The 16,093-nt window shown below is 43.7% G+C and overlaps 1 protein-coding gene across 4 annotated transcripts in view; it reads left to right on the forward strand.

The window, feature by feature from the left end:
* The window catches only part of LOC140203840 (ryanodine receptor 1-like), a 575,532-nt gene extending 559,747 nt beyond the window's left edge, over positions 1-15,785 (forward strand). For all 4 annotated transcript variants that reach the window (XM_072269965.1, XM_072269967.1, XM_072269966.1 and 1 more), the window contains 4 exons: positions 356-420; positions 4,697-4,797; positions 7,486-7,537; positions 13,929-15,785. In XM_072269965.1, coding sequence (XP_072126066.1) covers positions 356-420; positions 4,697-4,797; positions 7,486-7,537; positions 13,929-14,024 — 314 coding nt within the window. In that variant the 3' untranslated portion in view covers positions 14,025-15,785. The remainder of the gene's footprint in view (positions 1-355; positions 421-4,696; positions 4,798-7,485; positions 7,538-13,928) is intronic.
* Positions 15,786-16,093: the final 308 nt, after the last annotated feature.

Raw genomic sequence — 16,093 nt, forward strand, 5'->3', positions numbered from 1 at the left:
AGCTGGCTGAATTTACAACCCTCTGGCAGTGTTTTCCGATCTTGTGCAGTGGCTCCACCATACTTGATCATTGACAGCTGAGCTTTCACCATTCTAGTGCCTCCCTCATTGGAAACCTACCTCACTGCAATGGTGAGAGAGAGGTTTATGCCTTCATCTCAGTCTAATATATACACAAACATTTACATAGCCAATCTATGGTTTTTGTACAACAGCTGTGGAATCTCACAAAACTCTCGGGACACTAACGAAAACAGTTCTGCTTTTCTCTTGATCTCTTTGGTACTTGACTGTGAACACTAACTAGATATGCGTATTGCTGAAGAAGTAATAACGTCTTGTTTCCACTCTTAAGGTCTGATTATCGATGCTTTTGGTGAACTGAGAGATCAGCAGGAGCAAGTGAAAGAAGACATGGAGGTAGGAATGAGGAGTTGCTTGGGATTCTTCTGTTGGTGGTTTAACATATAGAACAGGTTTCACTTAAGTCAATTGTGTCCAATAAATAACAGGGTGTCAGATCCAGTGGCAAAGTTGGTAATTGGCCTCCGCTTTATTACACAATCAAAGCTAACACTGCTAACAAAGGAAATCAGTCAAATGAAAACAGTATGTTATGTGTCTCAGACAGCTGACCCACACCATGAATTCTCAAGTCAATGGTAAATTTATAAATTGAGAACATTCTGTGTGATTGCATGGTGCATTGATTACAGGGACAAAAGTAAATAAAAGAAGGCAGTGAAATGAGGTAACAGTTCAAAAATTCTGAGTGTGGGAAACCAATATATTGATCACCTCACCGATCTTGCATGAAATCATGACAAGAAATTCCATAAAACTGCAAACCTTAAAGATCTGTAACAGCTGAAAGTCAGCAATACAGTTACTCTAAAGGATGATTTAATTGTCACTTTTCAGGTATGACCAATATCCACCAGAAATAGCACAGAATTGTTCAAGAGCGGTTTAAGGGTTCACACCTGTTCCAGACAGTCTTCCTGTTGTCATGGCAACACAGATCACTGTTCCCAATTCCAGCCAACACAGGACCATCTTCCCTGTGCTTTGGTCTTCTTCAAAGTACATAACTTCATCTTATGAACAACAAAAACCTCTTAAATACAAAATAACATAACTATTTCTGGTTCATGAGAGCATAATTACATTTAGTACTGATGCTAAATTGCATTTCTCCTCAGAAAATAAAAAATGGGCTATAAAACTGTTCGGTAAATCGCTAAATTGGTTTATCATTGTCACATGTGCTGAGGTACAATGAAAGAATTTATCTTGCGTATCGTTCATACATTTCAATTCATTACAGCAGTGCAGCGAGGTAGTACAAGGTAAAACAACAACAGTGCAAAATCATGCAGAGTGCATAATGCTTGAAGCAACTTTAATGTTGGTTTGTACTCGGAGTGAAGCACTATAATGGAACCTGTGCAGTTCCTACTAGGCCCATGGTCGTGTCGGCACACCATTCAGAAATAGACGTTAATTCCTGAAGGTCCATTGAATTCAGGCTGCAGGAGGGCAGAATTGAGCTCCCTGATTCTCACAAAGGGAGTTGTAGAACATAGAACAGTACAGCACAGGAACGGGCCATTCGGCCCACAATGTTGTGCTGGACCAGATAAAAAGCAAATCGTAAACATCCAAACCTCACCGATGTCCATATCCCTCCATCTTCCTCATATTCACAGACCTATCTAAACATTTCTTAAAAGCTAATGTTTTTTGCCTGTACCACTACATCAGGCAGTTTATTCCAGGCATCCACCACTCTCTGAGTAAAATCTCACCCCTCACATCCCCCTTGAACCTACCCCGCTCACCTTCAATGCATGTCCTCTGGTAATGTACGTTTCGACCTTGGGAAACAGATACTCTCTGTCCACGCCTCTCATAATCTCATAAACCTCTATAAGATCTTTCTCAGCCTCCACCACTCCAAAGAAAATGACCCAAGTTTATCCAGCCTCTCATGATAGCACATGCCCTCTAAACCAGGCAGCATCCTGGTAAACCTCTGTTGCACCCTCCCCAAAGCCTCAACATCCTTCCATTAGTGGGACAACCAGAACTGTAAGCAGTACTCCAGATGTGGCCTAACCAAAGTTTTATAATAGTCATAGTCATAGTCATACTTTATTGATCCCGGGGGAAATTGTTTTCATTACAGTTGTACCATAAATAATAAATAGAAATAGTAATAGTAATATTACTATTAGTAAATAGTAATAGTCATAGAAATAATAACTAGTAATAGAAAATAGTAATAAATAGTTAAATAGTAATATGTAAATTATGCCAGTAAATTATGAAATAAGTCCAGGACCAGCCTATCAGCTCAGGGTGTCTGACCCTCCAAGGGAGGAGTTGTAAAATTTGATGGCCACAGGCAGGAATGACTTCCTATGACGCTCTGTGCTGCATCTCGGTGGAATGAGTCTCTGGCTGAATGTACTCCTGTGCCCACTCAGTACATTATGTAGTGGATGGGAGACATTGACCAAGATGGCATGCAACTTGGACAGCATCCTCTTTTCAGACACCACCGTGAGAGAGTCCAGTTCCATCCCCACAACATCACTGGCCTTACGAGTGAGTTTGTTGATTCTGTTGGTGTCTGCTACCCTCAGCCTGCTGCCCCAGCACGCAACAGCAAACATGATCGCACTAAAGCCACCACAGACTCGTAGAACATCCTCAGCATCGTCCGGCAGATGTTAAAGGACCTCAGTCTCCTCAGGAAATAGAGACGGCTCTGAACCTTCTTGTAGACAGCCTCAGTGGTCTTAGACCAGTCCAGTTTATTGTCAATTCGTATCCCCAGGTATTTGTAATCCTCCACCATGTCCACACTGACCCCCTGGATGGAAACAGGGGTCACCGGTACCTTAGCTCTCCTCAGGTCTACCACCAGCTCCTTAGTCTTTTTCACATTAAGCTGCGGATAATTCTGCTCGCACCATGTGACAAAGTCTCCTACCGTAGCCCTGTACTCAACCTCATCTCCCTTGCTGATACATCCAACTATGGCAGAGTCATCCGAAGACCTCTGAAGATGACAAGACTCTGTGCAGTAGTTGAAGTCCGAGGTGTAAATGGTGAAGAGAAAGGGAGACAAGACAGTCCCCTGTGGAGCCCCAGTGCTGCTGATCACTCTGTCGGACACACAGTGTTGCAAGCACACGTACTGTGGTCTGCCAGTCAGGTAATCAAGAATCCATGATACCAAGGAAGCATCCACCTGCATCGCTGTCAGCTTCTCCCCCAGCAGAGCAGGGCGGATGGTGTTGAACGCACTGGAGAAGTCAAAAAACATGACCCTCACAGTGCTCTCTGGCTTGTCCAGGTGGGCGTAGACACGGTTCAGCAGGTAGACGATGGCATCCTCAACTCCTAGTCGGGGCTGGTAGGCGAACTGGAGGAGATCTAAGTGTGGCCTGACCATAGGCCGGAGCAACTCCAGAACAAGTCTCTCCAGGGTCTCCATGATGTGGGAGGTCAATGCCACCGGTCTGTAAGTCATTGAGGCCGCTACATAACCTCTTGACTTTTGAACTCAATGCCTCGACTAATAAAAGCAAGTATCCCATAAGCCTTCTTAACCATCCTATCGACCTGTGTAGACACCTTCATGAAGCTATGAACTTGGATCCCAAGATCTCTCTGTTCAGAATCACTGTTAAGGAATTTGCCTTTATCAGTGTATTGTCTCCTTACATTTGCCCTACCGAGGTGTGCCACCTCACACTTATCTGGGTTAAACTCCATCTGCCATTTCTCTGCCCATATCTGCAACTGATCCATATCGCACTACATTCTTTGCCAGTCTATAACTATCCACAACTCCACCAATCTTGGTATTACCCACACACTTACTAACCCACCCATCTACATTTTCATCCAGGTCATGTGTATATGTCACAAACAGCAGAGGTCCCAGGCCGAACCTTTTCACAAGCCATCTAAAATTTATCCGTGAACGTGTACTGATCAGATCTAATGGCTGCAAGCTGCATGAGAACAGAGCTGATGACACTGGTTGTGCCTCACACTGAACTGCTGGTAAAATAAAACGCAGTTCAGTCAGAATCCGATGAGGGATTCCTTACTGTTGATCAGGGTTTAGGTGGTAAAGATTTTGATCAAGGTGCAGGTGGAGCTGAGTCGTGAAAAGTGTATGTACTGAGGTGGTCAGACTTCTCCCAGGTGAGGCCACTCATCAAAAAAAAAAAGCACACTATTTTTATAGAAGGCCATTTAAGTCACAGAATGAGGCAACCATTCAGTGAGGAATTGTAATCAGTACTGCAGAGTACACAGAAAATAAGGTAAGGGATTCATATTTACCAATTGAACTCCTTCAGCTGTTGCCCACGTGGACTCTAGTAAGGCTTTTAACAAGGATCCCTCACAGCGGACTGGTCTGGAAGGATCCAGAGGGAGATAGCAGATTGGATTCAGAATTGGCTCAGTGGCAGGAATGACAGGGTGATGGTCAAGGGTTCCTTCTCAGACTGTGATACAGGGCTCGGGGCTAGGATCCATGCTGTTTGTCGTTTATATAACCAGTCTGGATGTACAAGGCATAAGTTTGTGATTACTTCTATCTACATTGTAACTTGTTCTTTGTTGTCGTTTTGTACTTATTAGTAATTATCTCTCTCTTTTCACTTAACAGACCAAGTGCTTCATTTGTGGAATTGGCAGCGACTACTTCGATACAACACCCCACGGGTTTGAAACGCACACTTTGGAGGAACACAACTTGGCAAATTACATGTGAGCAATCAGTTTTGCAAAAAAAATAAACTTTTGATGTGCATGAGTGTGGCTTTAAAAATTGCTCATTAACGTGCATTTCTGAGAGCAAAATACATACAGTACATTGCAAGATATTATATTGAAGTAACAACACAAAAAGACCAATCAGCTCAATGTGTAGTTGTCTTGTATTCAAGGCTTCGGTCCCAACATTTTTAGTCTTCTGCGGCAGCACAAAATGCCGGAGGAGCTCAGCAGCTCAGGCAGAACCTTAAGCGCTGCCTAACCGGCTGAGTCTCTGCAGCATTTCGTAAACACAAAATACTCTGCAGACACCGGGGTCAAAGCGACACTCACAACGCACTGGAGGAACTCAGCAGGTCGGGCAACATCCGTGGAAACGATCAGTCAACGTTTCGGGCCGGAACCCTTCGTCAGGAACTTCTCTCCCCTTTCTCGATCTCTCGGTCTCCATCTCTGGAGACAGGCTGTCCACTGACATCTTCTACAAGCTCACTGACTCTCATAACTACCTCGACTATACCTCTTCCCACCCTGCCACATGCAAAAATGCCATTCCCTATTCCCAGTCCCTCCGTCTCCACCGCATCTGCTCCGAGGATGAGGCTTTCCATTCCAGGATATCTCAGATGTCTTTTTTCTTTAAGGATCGTGGTTTCCCTTCTACCATCATCAATGATGCCCTCACCCGCATCTCCTCCATTTCCCGCACTTCGGCCCTCACCCCATCCTCCTGCTATCACAACAGGGTCAAAGTTCCCCTTGTCCTCACCTACCACCCCACCAGCCTCCGGATCCAGCACATTATCCTCCGCAACTTCCACCACCTTCAACAGGACCCCACCACTGAGCACACCTTTCCCTCTCCACCCCTCTCCGCTTTCCGCAGGGATCGTTCCCTCCGCGACTCCCTAGACAACATGTCCCTCCCCACAGATCTCCTACCCGGCACTTATCCCTGTAGGCGTAAGTGCTACACCTGTCGCTACACCTCCTCTCTTGCCACCAATCAGGGCCCCAAACAGTCCTTCCAGGTGAGGCAACAATTCACTTGTGAGTCTGTTGGGGTCATCTATTGCATCCGGTGCTCCCGGTGTGGCCTCCTCTACATCGGTGAAACCCAACGCAGATTGGGGGACCGCTTTGTCGAGCACCTCCACTCCATCCGCCACAACAGACAGGATCTCCCGGTTGCCACCCACTTCAACTCTGCTTCACATTCCCATTTGGATATGTCCATACATGGCCTCCTCTACTGCCATGATGAGGCTAACCTCAGGTTGGAGGAGCAACACCTCATATACCGCCTGGTAGTCTCCAGCCCCCTGGTATGAACATAGAATTCTCCAATTTCCGGTAATTCCCTTCCCCCATCCCTATGTCACTCTGCCCCCTCCCCCAGCTGCCTATCACCTCTCTCATGGTTCTGCCTCCTTCTACTACCCATCGTGTTTTTCCCTATTCCTTCTTCACCTTTCCTGCCTACCCCCTCCCTGCCTCCCTTCCCCCACCCCTTTATCTTTCCCCTTACTGGTTTTTCACCTGGAACCTCCCAGCCTTCTCCTTCCCACCCTCCCCCCACCTTCTTTATAGGGCCTCTGCCCCTTCCCTCTACGTCCTGACGAAGGGTTCCAGCCCAAAACGTTGATTGATCGTTTCCACGGATGCTGCCCGACCTGCTGAGTTCCTCCAGCGTGTTGTGAATGTTGCTCTCTTACTTAAGCATTTTGAGTGTCGCTCCAGATTTCCAACATCTGTAGGCATCTTGTATGTCACCTTTATTCTCCCTTCCATTTTGAATGTATTTTTTTTAAGTTTTCTGTTAGACAAAGAGCCCTGATTAATACTACTACTTCCACTTTCCAAATTGCTTGCCTGTAACCTTGTTCCTTCACACTTTTCCTAGACCTGCAATACATTACAAACGATAAAGAGACCTCTCTGCTACTTTTAAAGGCCAGAGAAACATGATGATGATGAAAGTTTTGAATTTGGTATCAATAGGAAGCATTTAAGTATCCTCCTCCCTGGAAAATAAGACGAGGGCCTAAATATACCTTTGCATAAGTCCAAATAAAAGTGCTGTGTGATTGAAAATTGGTTTCGACCTCAAATGTCGATTATTCCTACTCTTCACCCACCCATAGATGCCGCACGACCTGCAGAGTTCCTCCAGCTTTCCTTTGCTTACCTTGTGTCTGACTGAAGTGTTTTTAATTAGAAACACAGAAAACCTGCAACACAATACAGGCCCTTCGGCTCACAAAGCTGTGCCAAACACTTCCTTACCTTAGAAATTACCTAGGGTTACCCATAGCCCTCTATTTTGCTAAGCTCCATGTACCTATGAGAGGCCTGCATCGGGCATTTTCATGGTCTGAGTCGACGATCCCCCATGTACCTATCCAGAAGTCTCTTAAAAGACCCTTTCGCTTCCGCCTCCACCACCGTCACCGGCAGCCCATTCCACGCACTCACCACTCTCTGCGTAAAAAAACTTACCCCTGACGTTAATTGTTGTAGAGCCTGTGTCGTAGAGGGCACTAAAGTATATGAATGCATGCTTATCTATGACCATCTTGTGGCTTCCAATTGCTCATGTCCCAGGCTTCAGCTTTTCCCCGTTCTCTATGTCGCTTGCACCATGACCCAAAACACTTTAAGCTCACGGTCTCTCTGTTTCAGGTTCTTCCTGATGTATCTAATTAACAAAGATGAAACTGAACACACGGGTCAGGTACGTGGTCTTTCTGACCCCCCTTTACTGGCACTAAGCATTTGTGCAGATACGGGGTGGGGTGTGGGCTGAGCACAGATGGGCAGATGATGAGTTGCGGAAGACCCTCCAAGTGTGGTCTCAGCAGAAAATTGTACTCTGGCAACATTACGTTCCGTCTGCTGCACTCAGTGAAGGCAAGTGCCAAGTACCTTCACACCGTCCTGTCTCACTGTGTTGTTAACTTCAGAGTACTATGTCCCTGTACCCCTTGTTCTCTCTGTTCGACAACATTCTCTAAGGCCCTGCCATTTACCATGTAAGTCGTGCCCTTGTTTAACTGATACCTTGTACTTGTCTCACCTAAGTTCCATTTGCCATTCCTTGGCCCACTTCCCCAGTTCATCTACTTTGTAGATCCTGGTGTGATTTTAGTAGCATTCTTCACTAAATCACCAATTTTGGTGTCATCTGCAAACTGACACGTCATGTTAACAACATTTTGTAATCCAAATTATTCATATATACAACAAACAACAGAGGACCCAGCATCATTCCCTGCAGCCCACAGGACACCAGTCTGAAAACAACCCTCTATCTCCACCACCTGACTCCTTCCATCAAACCATTTTGGTATCTAATGGGCTAGCCCTCCCTGGATCTCATGTGGACTAGCCTACCATGTGGGACTTTTTCAAAGGCCTTGCCAAGTCCACTTAGACCATGTCTACCACCCTGCCCTCATCAATCCTCCCTGTTACCTCCTCAAAAAACTCTATTGGATTCAAGAGACACGATTTACCTTGGACAAAGCTGTGTGGACTATTCCTAATTGGAGAGATCCTGTCCCCCAATCCAGCCATTCTCCTCTGACCTCTCTCATTAACAAGCCATTTCCACCCACAGAACTGCCGCTCACTGGATGGTTTTTCTTTCTCACACCATTCTTTGTAAACTCTAAAGGCTGTTGTATGTGAAAATCCCAAGGGGGATCAGCAATTTCTGAGATACTCAAACGATACTCTGGCACCAACAATCACTCCATGGTCAAAGTCGCCTAGATCAGTGGGTCCCAACCTTTTACTGCTGGTGGTCCACTTGTGACTTTCACTTACCTCTGTGGCCCCCACCCTCCATAGTCTTCATTAGTTACTGAAGTTTTTCTTGGCCATCTGTACTAATTACTCTAATATACAGTCAATGTTTATGAATTGTCAGGTTATAGGTATTTTTATATGTTAAATATAATGTTACAGGGGTATGTGAAAAATAAAACTATTTCAAAGTTCTGAATAGGATACTTTACTTATATAGTATTCTTCCAAGCAGCAACAAAAAAGCACTTGATATTGTTACTTTTGACATTTCAAGCCGAGACCCCTCGTCAGGACTAACTGAAGGAAAGGTTAGTAAGAGATTTGAAAGTGGGAGGGGGAGGGGAGATACAAAATGATAGAAGACAGGAGGGGGAGGGATGGAGCCAAGAGCTGGACAGGTGATTGGCAAAAGGGATATGGGGGGGGGGAAACCCAGAGGATGGGCAAGGGGTATAGTCAGAGGGACAGAGGGAGAAAAAGGAGAGAGAGAGAAAGAATGTGTGTATATAAATAAATAATGGATGGGGTACGAGGGGGAGGTGGGGCATTAGCAGAAGTAAGAGAAGTCAATGTTCATGCCATCAGGTTGGAGGCTACCCAGACGGAATATAAGGTGTTGTTCCTCCAACCTGAGTGTGGCTTCATCTTTACAGTAGAGGAGGCCATGGATAGACATGTCAGAATGGGAATGGGATGTGGAATTAAAATGTGTGGCCACTGGGAGATCCTGCTTTCTCTGGCGGACAGAGCGTAGGTGTTCAGCAAAGCGGTCTCCCAGTCTGCGTCGGGTCTCGCCAATTGCAGAATTCCTCATGTTTATGATATTGTTACTTCGCATCTTTTAGTGAGACCCTTGCTACTGATGCAAGCTGGCGAGTTTTTCAGAATCAGAATCAGGTTTAATATCTCTGGCGTATGTCATGAAATTTGATAACTTAACGGCAGCAGTCATGCAATACATGATAATATAGAAATAAATGAATAACAGTAACCATATATATGCATATTCAATAGTTAAATTAAGAATAGCAGTGCAAAGACAGAAATAATAAAACAGTGAGGTAGTGTTCACGGGTTCAGTGTCCATTTAGGAATCAGATGGCAGAGAAGAAGAAGCTGTTCCTGAATCGCTGAGTGTGTGCCTTCAGGCTCCTGATGGTAACAATGAGGAGGGCATGTCCTGGGTGGTGGGGGTCCTGAATGATGTTTGCTGCCTTTCTGAAGCACCACTCCTTGAAGATGTCTTGGATACTATGGACTACAGAGGCTAGTATCTATGATGGAGCTGACTAATTTTACAACTCTCTCTAGCTTCTTTCGATCCTGTGCAGTAGCCCCCACTCCATACCAGACGGTGATGCAGCCTGTCAGAATGCTCTCCCTGGTACATCTGCAGAATACCTAGTTGCAACTTGGTTCAAAATAATCGAAGGTTACCTCTTTTCACAACATCTAGTCTGTTAGGAACTTTTGATAGGTGAAGAGCTTGATTAAAACCACATTGAACTAGATAGAGGGTGTGAAATCCAACTTAAAATAAGCTTGCTTTCTCCCAGAGCTGTGGAAATTTATTTTGAATATCACTAGTTATCCAGAAATTTTGCTTGAGCTTTTTTATCACTCTGCAGCTCAATAAGACATTCTTGCAACGTGGTGTTAACATCATTCACATTTACCCCAAATAGATCTACCACCCAATCTGGAATATGCATTTCCAGCAGGTCTCTGAACTGAAATTCCATATCAGTGTGCAGTTATTTCAAATGATCAAGATATACAATCTTGCGATTCTATTTAAGAGTGACCAGTGAAGGAAATTACATAAACTCATGACGTTCAATAGTTTGAGTTTTCCAAGGGAAGTGATAATAGCCTCGTCATATGATACGAGATTGTCAGTTTGTTCCTTGTAACTTTATTTGTTTAATAAATTCCATTTTTGAAATATATCTGACAGGTAAAACATGTCAGCAGTGACAATTTGTTCTCCAAGCTGTTTCTCACTTAGAAATGCTACAATACTGTCAAGAAAAGCAAATTAAATTTCCTTTCAAAATGTGATAAGTACCAGGGGTTTAATGGAAGTTGTGGTGGTGTGGTAGACCTCCCTGCAGTTTAGCTGTTTCTGGCAGACGAACCCACATCACGTTTTTTATGTACTATAACATGCTCGATTCAGTGGAAGGCAAGCGGAACCACGTCCTGCCGTACACTCACTGAGTGGCCTTGCTGCAGACAGCCTTGCCCAGTCTGCAGTTTGTGACTTGGGGGTAGATGTGGAGCAGGGCACAGCGGGCCGCTCCGCAGGGTCTGAACAGTGATTTGTGTTTGGTCAAACAGGAGCAGAGTGATGTGCTGCAAACTGCCCCCAGCCCCCCCCCCACACACATAGGCTAATCTGTTTTGTTACCTCATTTGCATCATCTAGCATATTTTCCCATTCATTTCATTCAGGGTTGCAATTAAATTACATATATTCATTTCTTTATTATTTATACTGTATGTTTTAGTAATATTTCATTAAACAGTAAGCCTATCATGGCCCATTCAGAGACTCCCGTAACTCCCCCACCCCCCACCCATTTCTTGTTTTGGCCATGTGCTGTGATGACAAACCAAGTTATCAGAAGATTGATGCTGATGAGAGAGATAAGTGAGACAATGGAGAAACATTCAAAATGCTAATAAGAGAGAAGAGAGAGATTAACGAGAAAGAAACACATTTCAGAATAGTGACAGACCGGTTGCTTTGAACCTGAACTGTTTGAAGTTTGATGGACAGGCAATACCCCAGCAGGGGGATAAAAGGAACAGGTTCGCTATGGCATCACACACCACAAGATAACGAGACCCTGGAAGAGCGGTGTGCCCCCACAAGTTGGTGGGAGTTTGGAGGTCTGCTCGCGGGAACCGACCATAGACGCACAGGGTGAAAAGGTACAATCGGCAGGAACCTGGTGTGTGTGTCCGCCCTTGCCTGGGTGCCAGGTTCACCGCGGAAGAACGGTCCTATCCGGAACGGAGGGGTCACAGTCGGTGACCACAGAAGACATAAAAGGGTTTGCCCGAAAGCTAACTGCGAAGAACATCAAAGGTCTGTTTGAATCAAAATTTGCATTCTCTCTCTCTCCAACGGCACAACAGCGATTACTGCGAACTGTACTAAGCTGAACTGAACTCTGCATCACTTGAGACTGATCATTTTACCCCTAGACTGCGATAGAGCTTGATTAATTCCTATTACCCTAGTTCTGTGTACATGTGTGTTTTATCATCACTAACCTGTTACATTTATATCCTTATGATTAGAGTACTGTGTTACTTATTTCTTTAATAAAACTTTATTAGCTTCTGTTAAACCAAACTCCAACTCGTGATCCATTTCTGCTGGTTTGGCAACCCAGTTACGGGGTACGTAACAGCGCCAACACAAAAACTGAACATAAATAAAATATTTGCATGTTGTTGTCTATTTAGAGATACAGCACGGAACCGCCCAGAAACCCACCTATTTAACGCTAGCCTAATCACAGGATAGAATGACCAATTAACCTACTAACCAGCAGATCTTTGGACTGTGGAAGGAAACCGGAGCACCTGGAGGAAACCCACGCAGTTCGTAAAGAGCATGTACAATCTCCTTACAGGCAGCACTGGGACTGAACTCCAAACACCGATGTCCTAGTGTCACCCCTAGCTGCTACGCTACCATGGTGCCTTTTATAGTACCTTATATTCATCATAAAATCTTAACATTGTCTGGAGAAAGCAATGAGTTTCCAGTAAAATGAGTGAGGCTGAAAACCTTGGTGTCTTCAGGGTAAATTGATTGTGGGATAGGGGTCATTTTGGGATCTGATTCGGTGAATTGAAAGAAGCTGGATCACTTTCCACAGCACGGTAGTAATGCTATTACAGTGCCAACAACCTGGCTTCAATTCCAGCTGGAAGGAATTTGTATATTCTCCTCATGAAGACGTGGATTTGCTCGAGCTGGTCCAGTTTCCTTCCACACTGCACAGACGTACGGTTGGTGGGTTAATTGGTCTCTATTTTTTTTTAATATTCTTGATATCACCAGCAAAGTGCTGAGTGTAGAAAGAGTTTTATGTCTTGGCCTATCAGGTTTATGTCAGGTGGTACCCTTGCCTGAGTGGGCACGTGGCCAAGTGGTTAAGGCATTGGACTAGTGACCTGAAGGTTGTGAGTTCGAGCCCCAGCCAAGGGAACGTGTTGTGGCCTTGAGCAAGGCACTTAATGACACATTGCTCTGCGATGACACTGGTGCCAAGCTGTATGGATCCTAATGCCCTTCCCTTGAACAACACTGGTGTCGTGGAGAGGGGAGACTTGCAGCATGGGCTACTGCTGGTCTTCCACACAGGGTGAAGATTTTCCAGGTACAGATCCATGGTCTTGCAAGACCCTTGCCTGACCATCCTCACCAATAGACTTCAGGAGAAGGAAACCAGAGGTCCATGAGCCAGTCCTCAATGGAGGATTAGAGGGGGAGAGGGGCAGCAACTTTAAATTTTGGGGTGTAACTATTTCGGAGGACCTGTCCTGAGCCCAGCCCATAGTGCAGAAACAAAGAAAACACAGCAGTGCCTCTACTTCCTTAGCGTTTGCAGAGACCTGGCATGTCATCGAAAAGGTTGGAAACTTCTGTGGTGGAGAGTATATTGAACTGATTGCATCACAGCCTGGTATGGTAACACCAATGCTCTTGAACAGAAAGTAATGGATGTGCCCAGTCCATCACGGGTAAATCCCTCCCAACTGTTGAGCACACCTGCACAGAGCATTGCTACAGGAAAGCAGCATCTATCATCGGGGACCTCACCACCCAGGCTGGGCTCCCTTCTCGCCGCAGTCATCAGGTAGAAGGTACAAGAGTCACAGGACCCACACCACCAGGTTCAAGAAAAGTTACCATCAGGTTCTTGAACCAAAGAGGATAACTTCACTCAACTTCATTTGCCCCATCATTGAAATGTTCCCACAATCAATAGACTCACCTTCAAGGGCTCTTCATCTCATGTTATTTATATTTATTATTATTTTTTCATTTGCATTTTACATAGTTCGTTGAATTCTGCTCTCTGATTGAACACCCTAGTTGGGCAGATGTCCATTGATTCTGTTACGGTTATTATTCTATAGATTCATTGAGTACGCCCACAGGAAAGTGAATCTCAGGATTGTATATGGTGACATATATGCACCTTGATAATAAAATGTACTTGGAACTTTGAATTGAACATTGAGGCTTAGCTTAAAACGTTGATCCAGCTCATCCTTGTTTTTGTGTGCAGGAATCTTATGTATGGAAGATGTACCAGGAACGATGCTGGGATTTCTTCCCTGCTGGTGACTGCTTCCGGAAGCAATATGAAGATCAGCTGGGATAACGTGCTGCATTTTAACAATCCATGAATTCTAGCTAGTTCCTCGCCCTTTCTGCCGTATGACACATGCTTGTAAAAAAGAACAGATAACTAAAGTGGATTTTATTACATATACAATTTTTTTTAAACAAAGTACCTGAACCAGATATGTAAATTGGATATGCTGCTTTTGCACACAATAATCAATTACTGAGTCTTGATCTAGATTTATACTTCAATGTACATTGAAAATTCTTGATATTTTAGGTATCTTTTTTGCAAACGGGGGAAAGGTTGGATTAAAAAGTGCCTTAGCCTTATCCTGAAATACTATGTAAAGCAACCCTTCTTCCCTCTCCATAATGCCGGCAATGGGATGTCATTGTTAGGTAGAAGAACCATTCTAACTGCGTACTAATTTCAATAACAACTTCAATCCTAATAATTGAAATAGGCATCGACTTCAGGCAACTGCATTCTGTTTGCAATAGTCACAGTGCTGTTTATTACGAAGCACCCAAAATCTGTCTGTTTTCATCAAATGACAAAACTAATTAGTGAAAACAGTACATTCAGAAAACAAATATTCACCTGTCTTTTTAAACTCCATATCTATATGAACTGTTTTCCAATGTAAGCCCTGAGCATCTGTTTATAAGGGACTGCCTGTGCAGCTACTGAAGCCTGGTGCAAGGATTTGTCCAGATAAAGACAAGTGCACTTTTAAAATACTTTTTAAAGTGCACTCTCAAAGCTTAATTGGACATGCTGCTTTTGCACACAATAATCAATTAATAAATAATCAATTATTGCTAACCTAATTTATTTTGTTGGAAGTAATTATAATTGAACTTTTCAGAGCTATCTTTAATCAAATACTTAGTTAATTTGCTATTAATGCCGTCTCAAATGCCTGCTTATTTCTTTCCTGTGCACCGTTTGAGACAAGTTCTTTTGTCCAGCCGTGATTGTTCCTGTATTTAAGAGGGTGCTTTGGAAGAGCAATTGTGCCTCTCGTGTATGTGGAATGGATACAGTCAAAACACTGTTGGTAAACCTTTCAAAATTAGTTTAAGGTTTCTTTCTTGTTCCTGAATGGGTGATTATTGTAGCATGTAACCACCTGTGTAGTTTGAAATTTTCATTCAAATTTTGCTACAAGGATAGGAATGCATTTTTATACAAGTTGACTCTCTCTTGATTAACCAACCCTAAATGTGAAGCAATGTTTGCATTAATCCAAAATTTTTTAAGCAAAGCACTGAAAACTGGTCATTATTAAGGAAATACAGATGTAAACTTGGTAATGTTGGTTCATTTCACATGTAAGGCTAATACCTCACTCTGTGGCTTATCCTGTATGATGTTCTGGGCCAACCCTTCAGCCATTTAGTTCTGAAACATGTTCAAACAATGCTGATTACATTTCCAGAGCTTTAGAAAATTGCAACAAATTAAATGGTATGACTGCTTCAAAGATGACACAACCTTTGAAATTAAGTTCACTTGAGTGTCCTACTAAATACAAAGTTTTCACTCAGGAGAAATCAACTTGGTTCCTGTCTCCTTTAACACAAAAAAGTTGTTTGCCGTTTAATTATTGACCATCTGCATCAAGCAGAGGAATATAACAGGACTGTAAAATTGCCTTCTGATGGGTTGAGTTGGAACTACTCAGTTTAACTGGATAGTGGCCTGTCAGTTTTTATTAGTATACAAGAGTGTGAGGGAACTAGACTCGGGCTACAGTTCACACAAGTGTTACAATGCTCTGCCTCTCCAAATAAATTGGTTAACCTTTGCGTTATAATTTCTTGCTTTACAACCTTTCTTAAATATATTTTTTGGACTAACAAAGGCAAAACTTAGTAGATTGTAAACGTTCAACCCAGTGAGAACACAAAGTTAGTCAATGTATAAGATAGAGAACATTGCACCACACTGGCTACTAATGAAAGGAAACATACACACAAACTGCTGGAGGAACTCAGCATCTGTCAGGTCAGGCAACATCTATGAACGGGAGTAAACAGTCGACGCTTCGGGCTGAGACCCTTCATCAGAACTGGAAAGGAAGGGGGAAGGAGCCAGAA

Source organism: Mobula birostris, chromosome 10 (genome assembly GCF_030028105.1).
Source record: "Mobula birostris isolate sMobBir1 chromosome 10, sMobBir1.hap1, whole genome shotgun sequence".
NCBI classification, from domain to species: Eukaryota; Metazoa; Chordata; class Chondrichthyes; order Myliobatiformes; family Myliobatidae; genus Mobula; species Mobula birostris.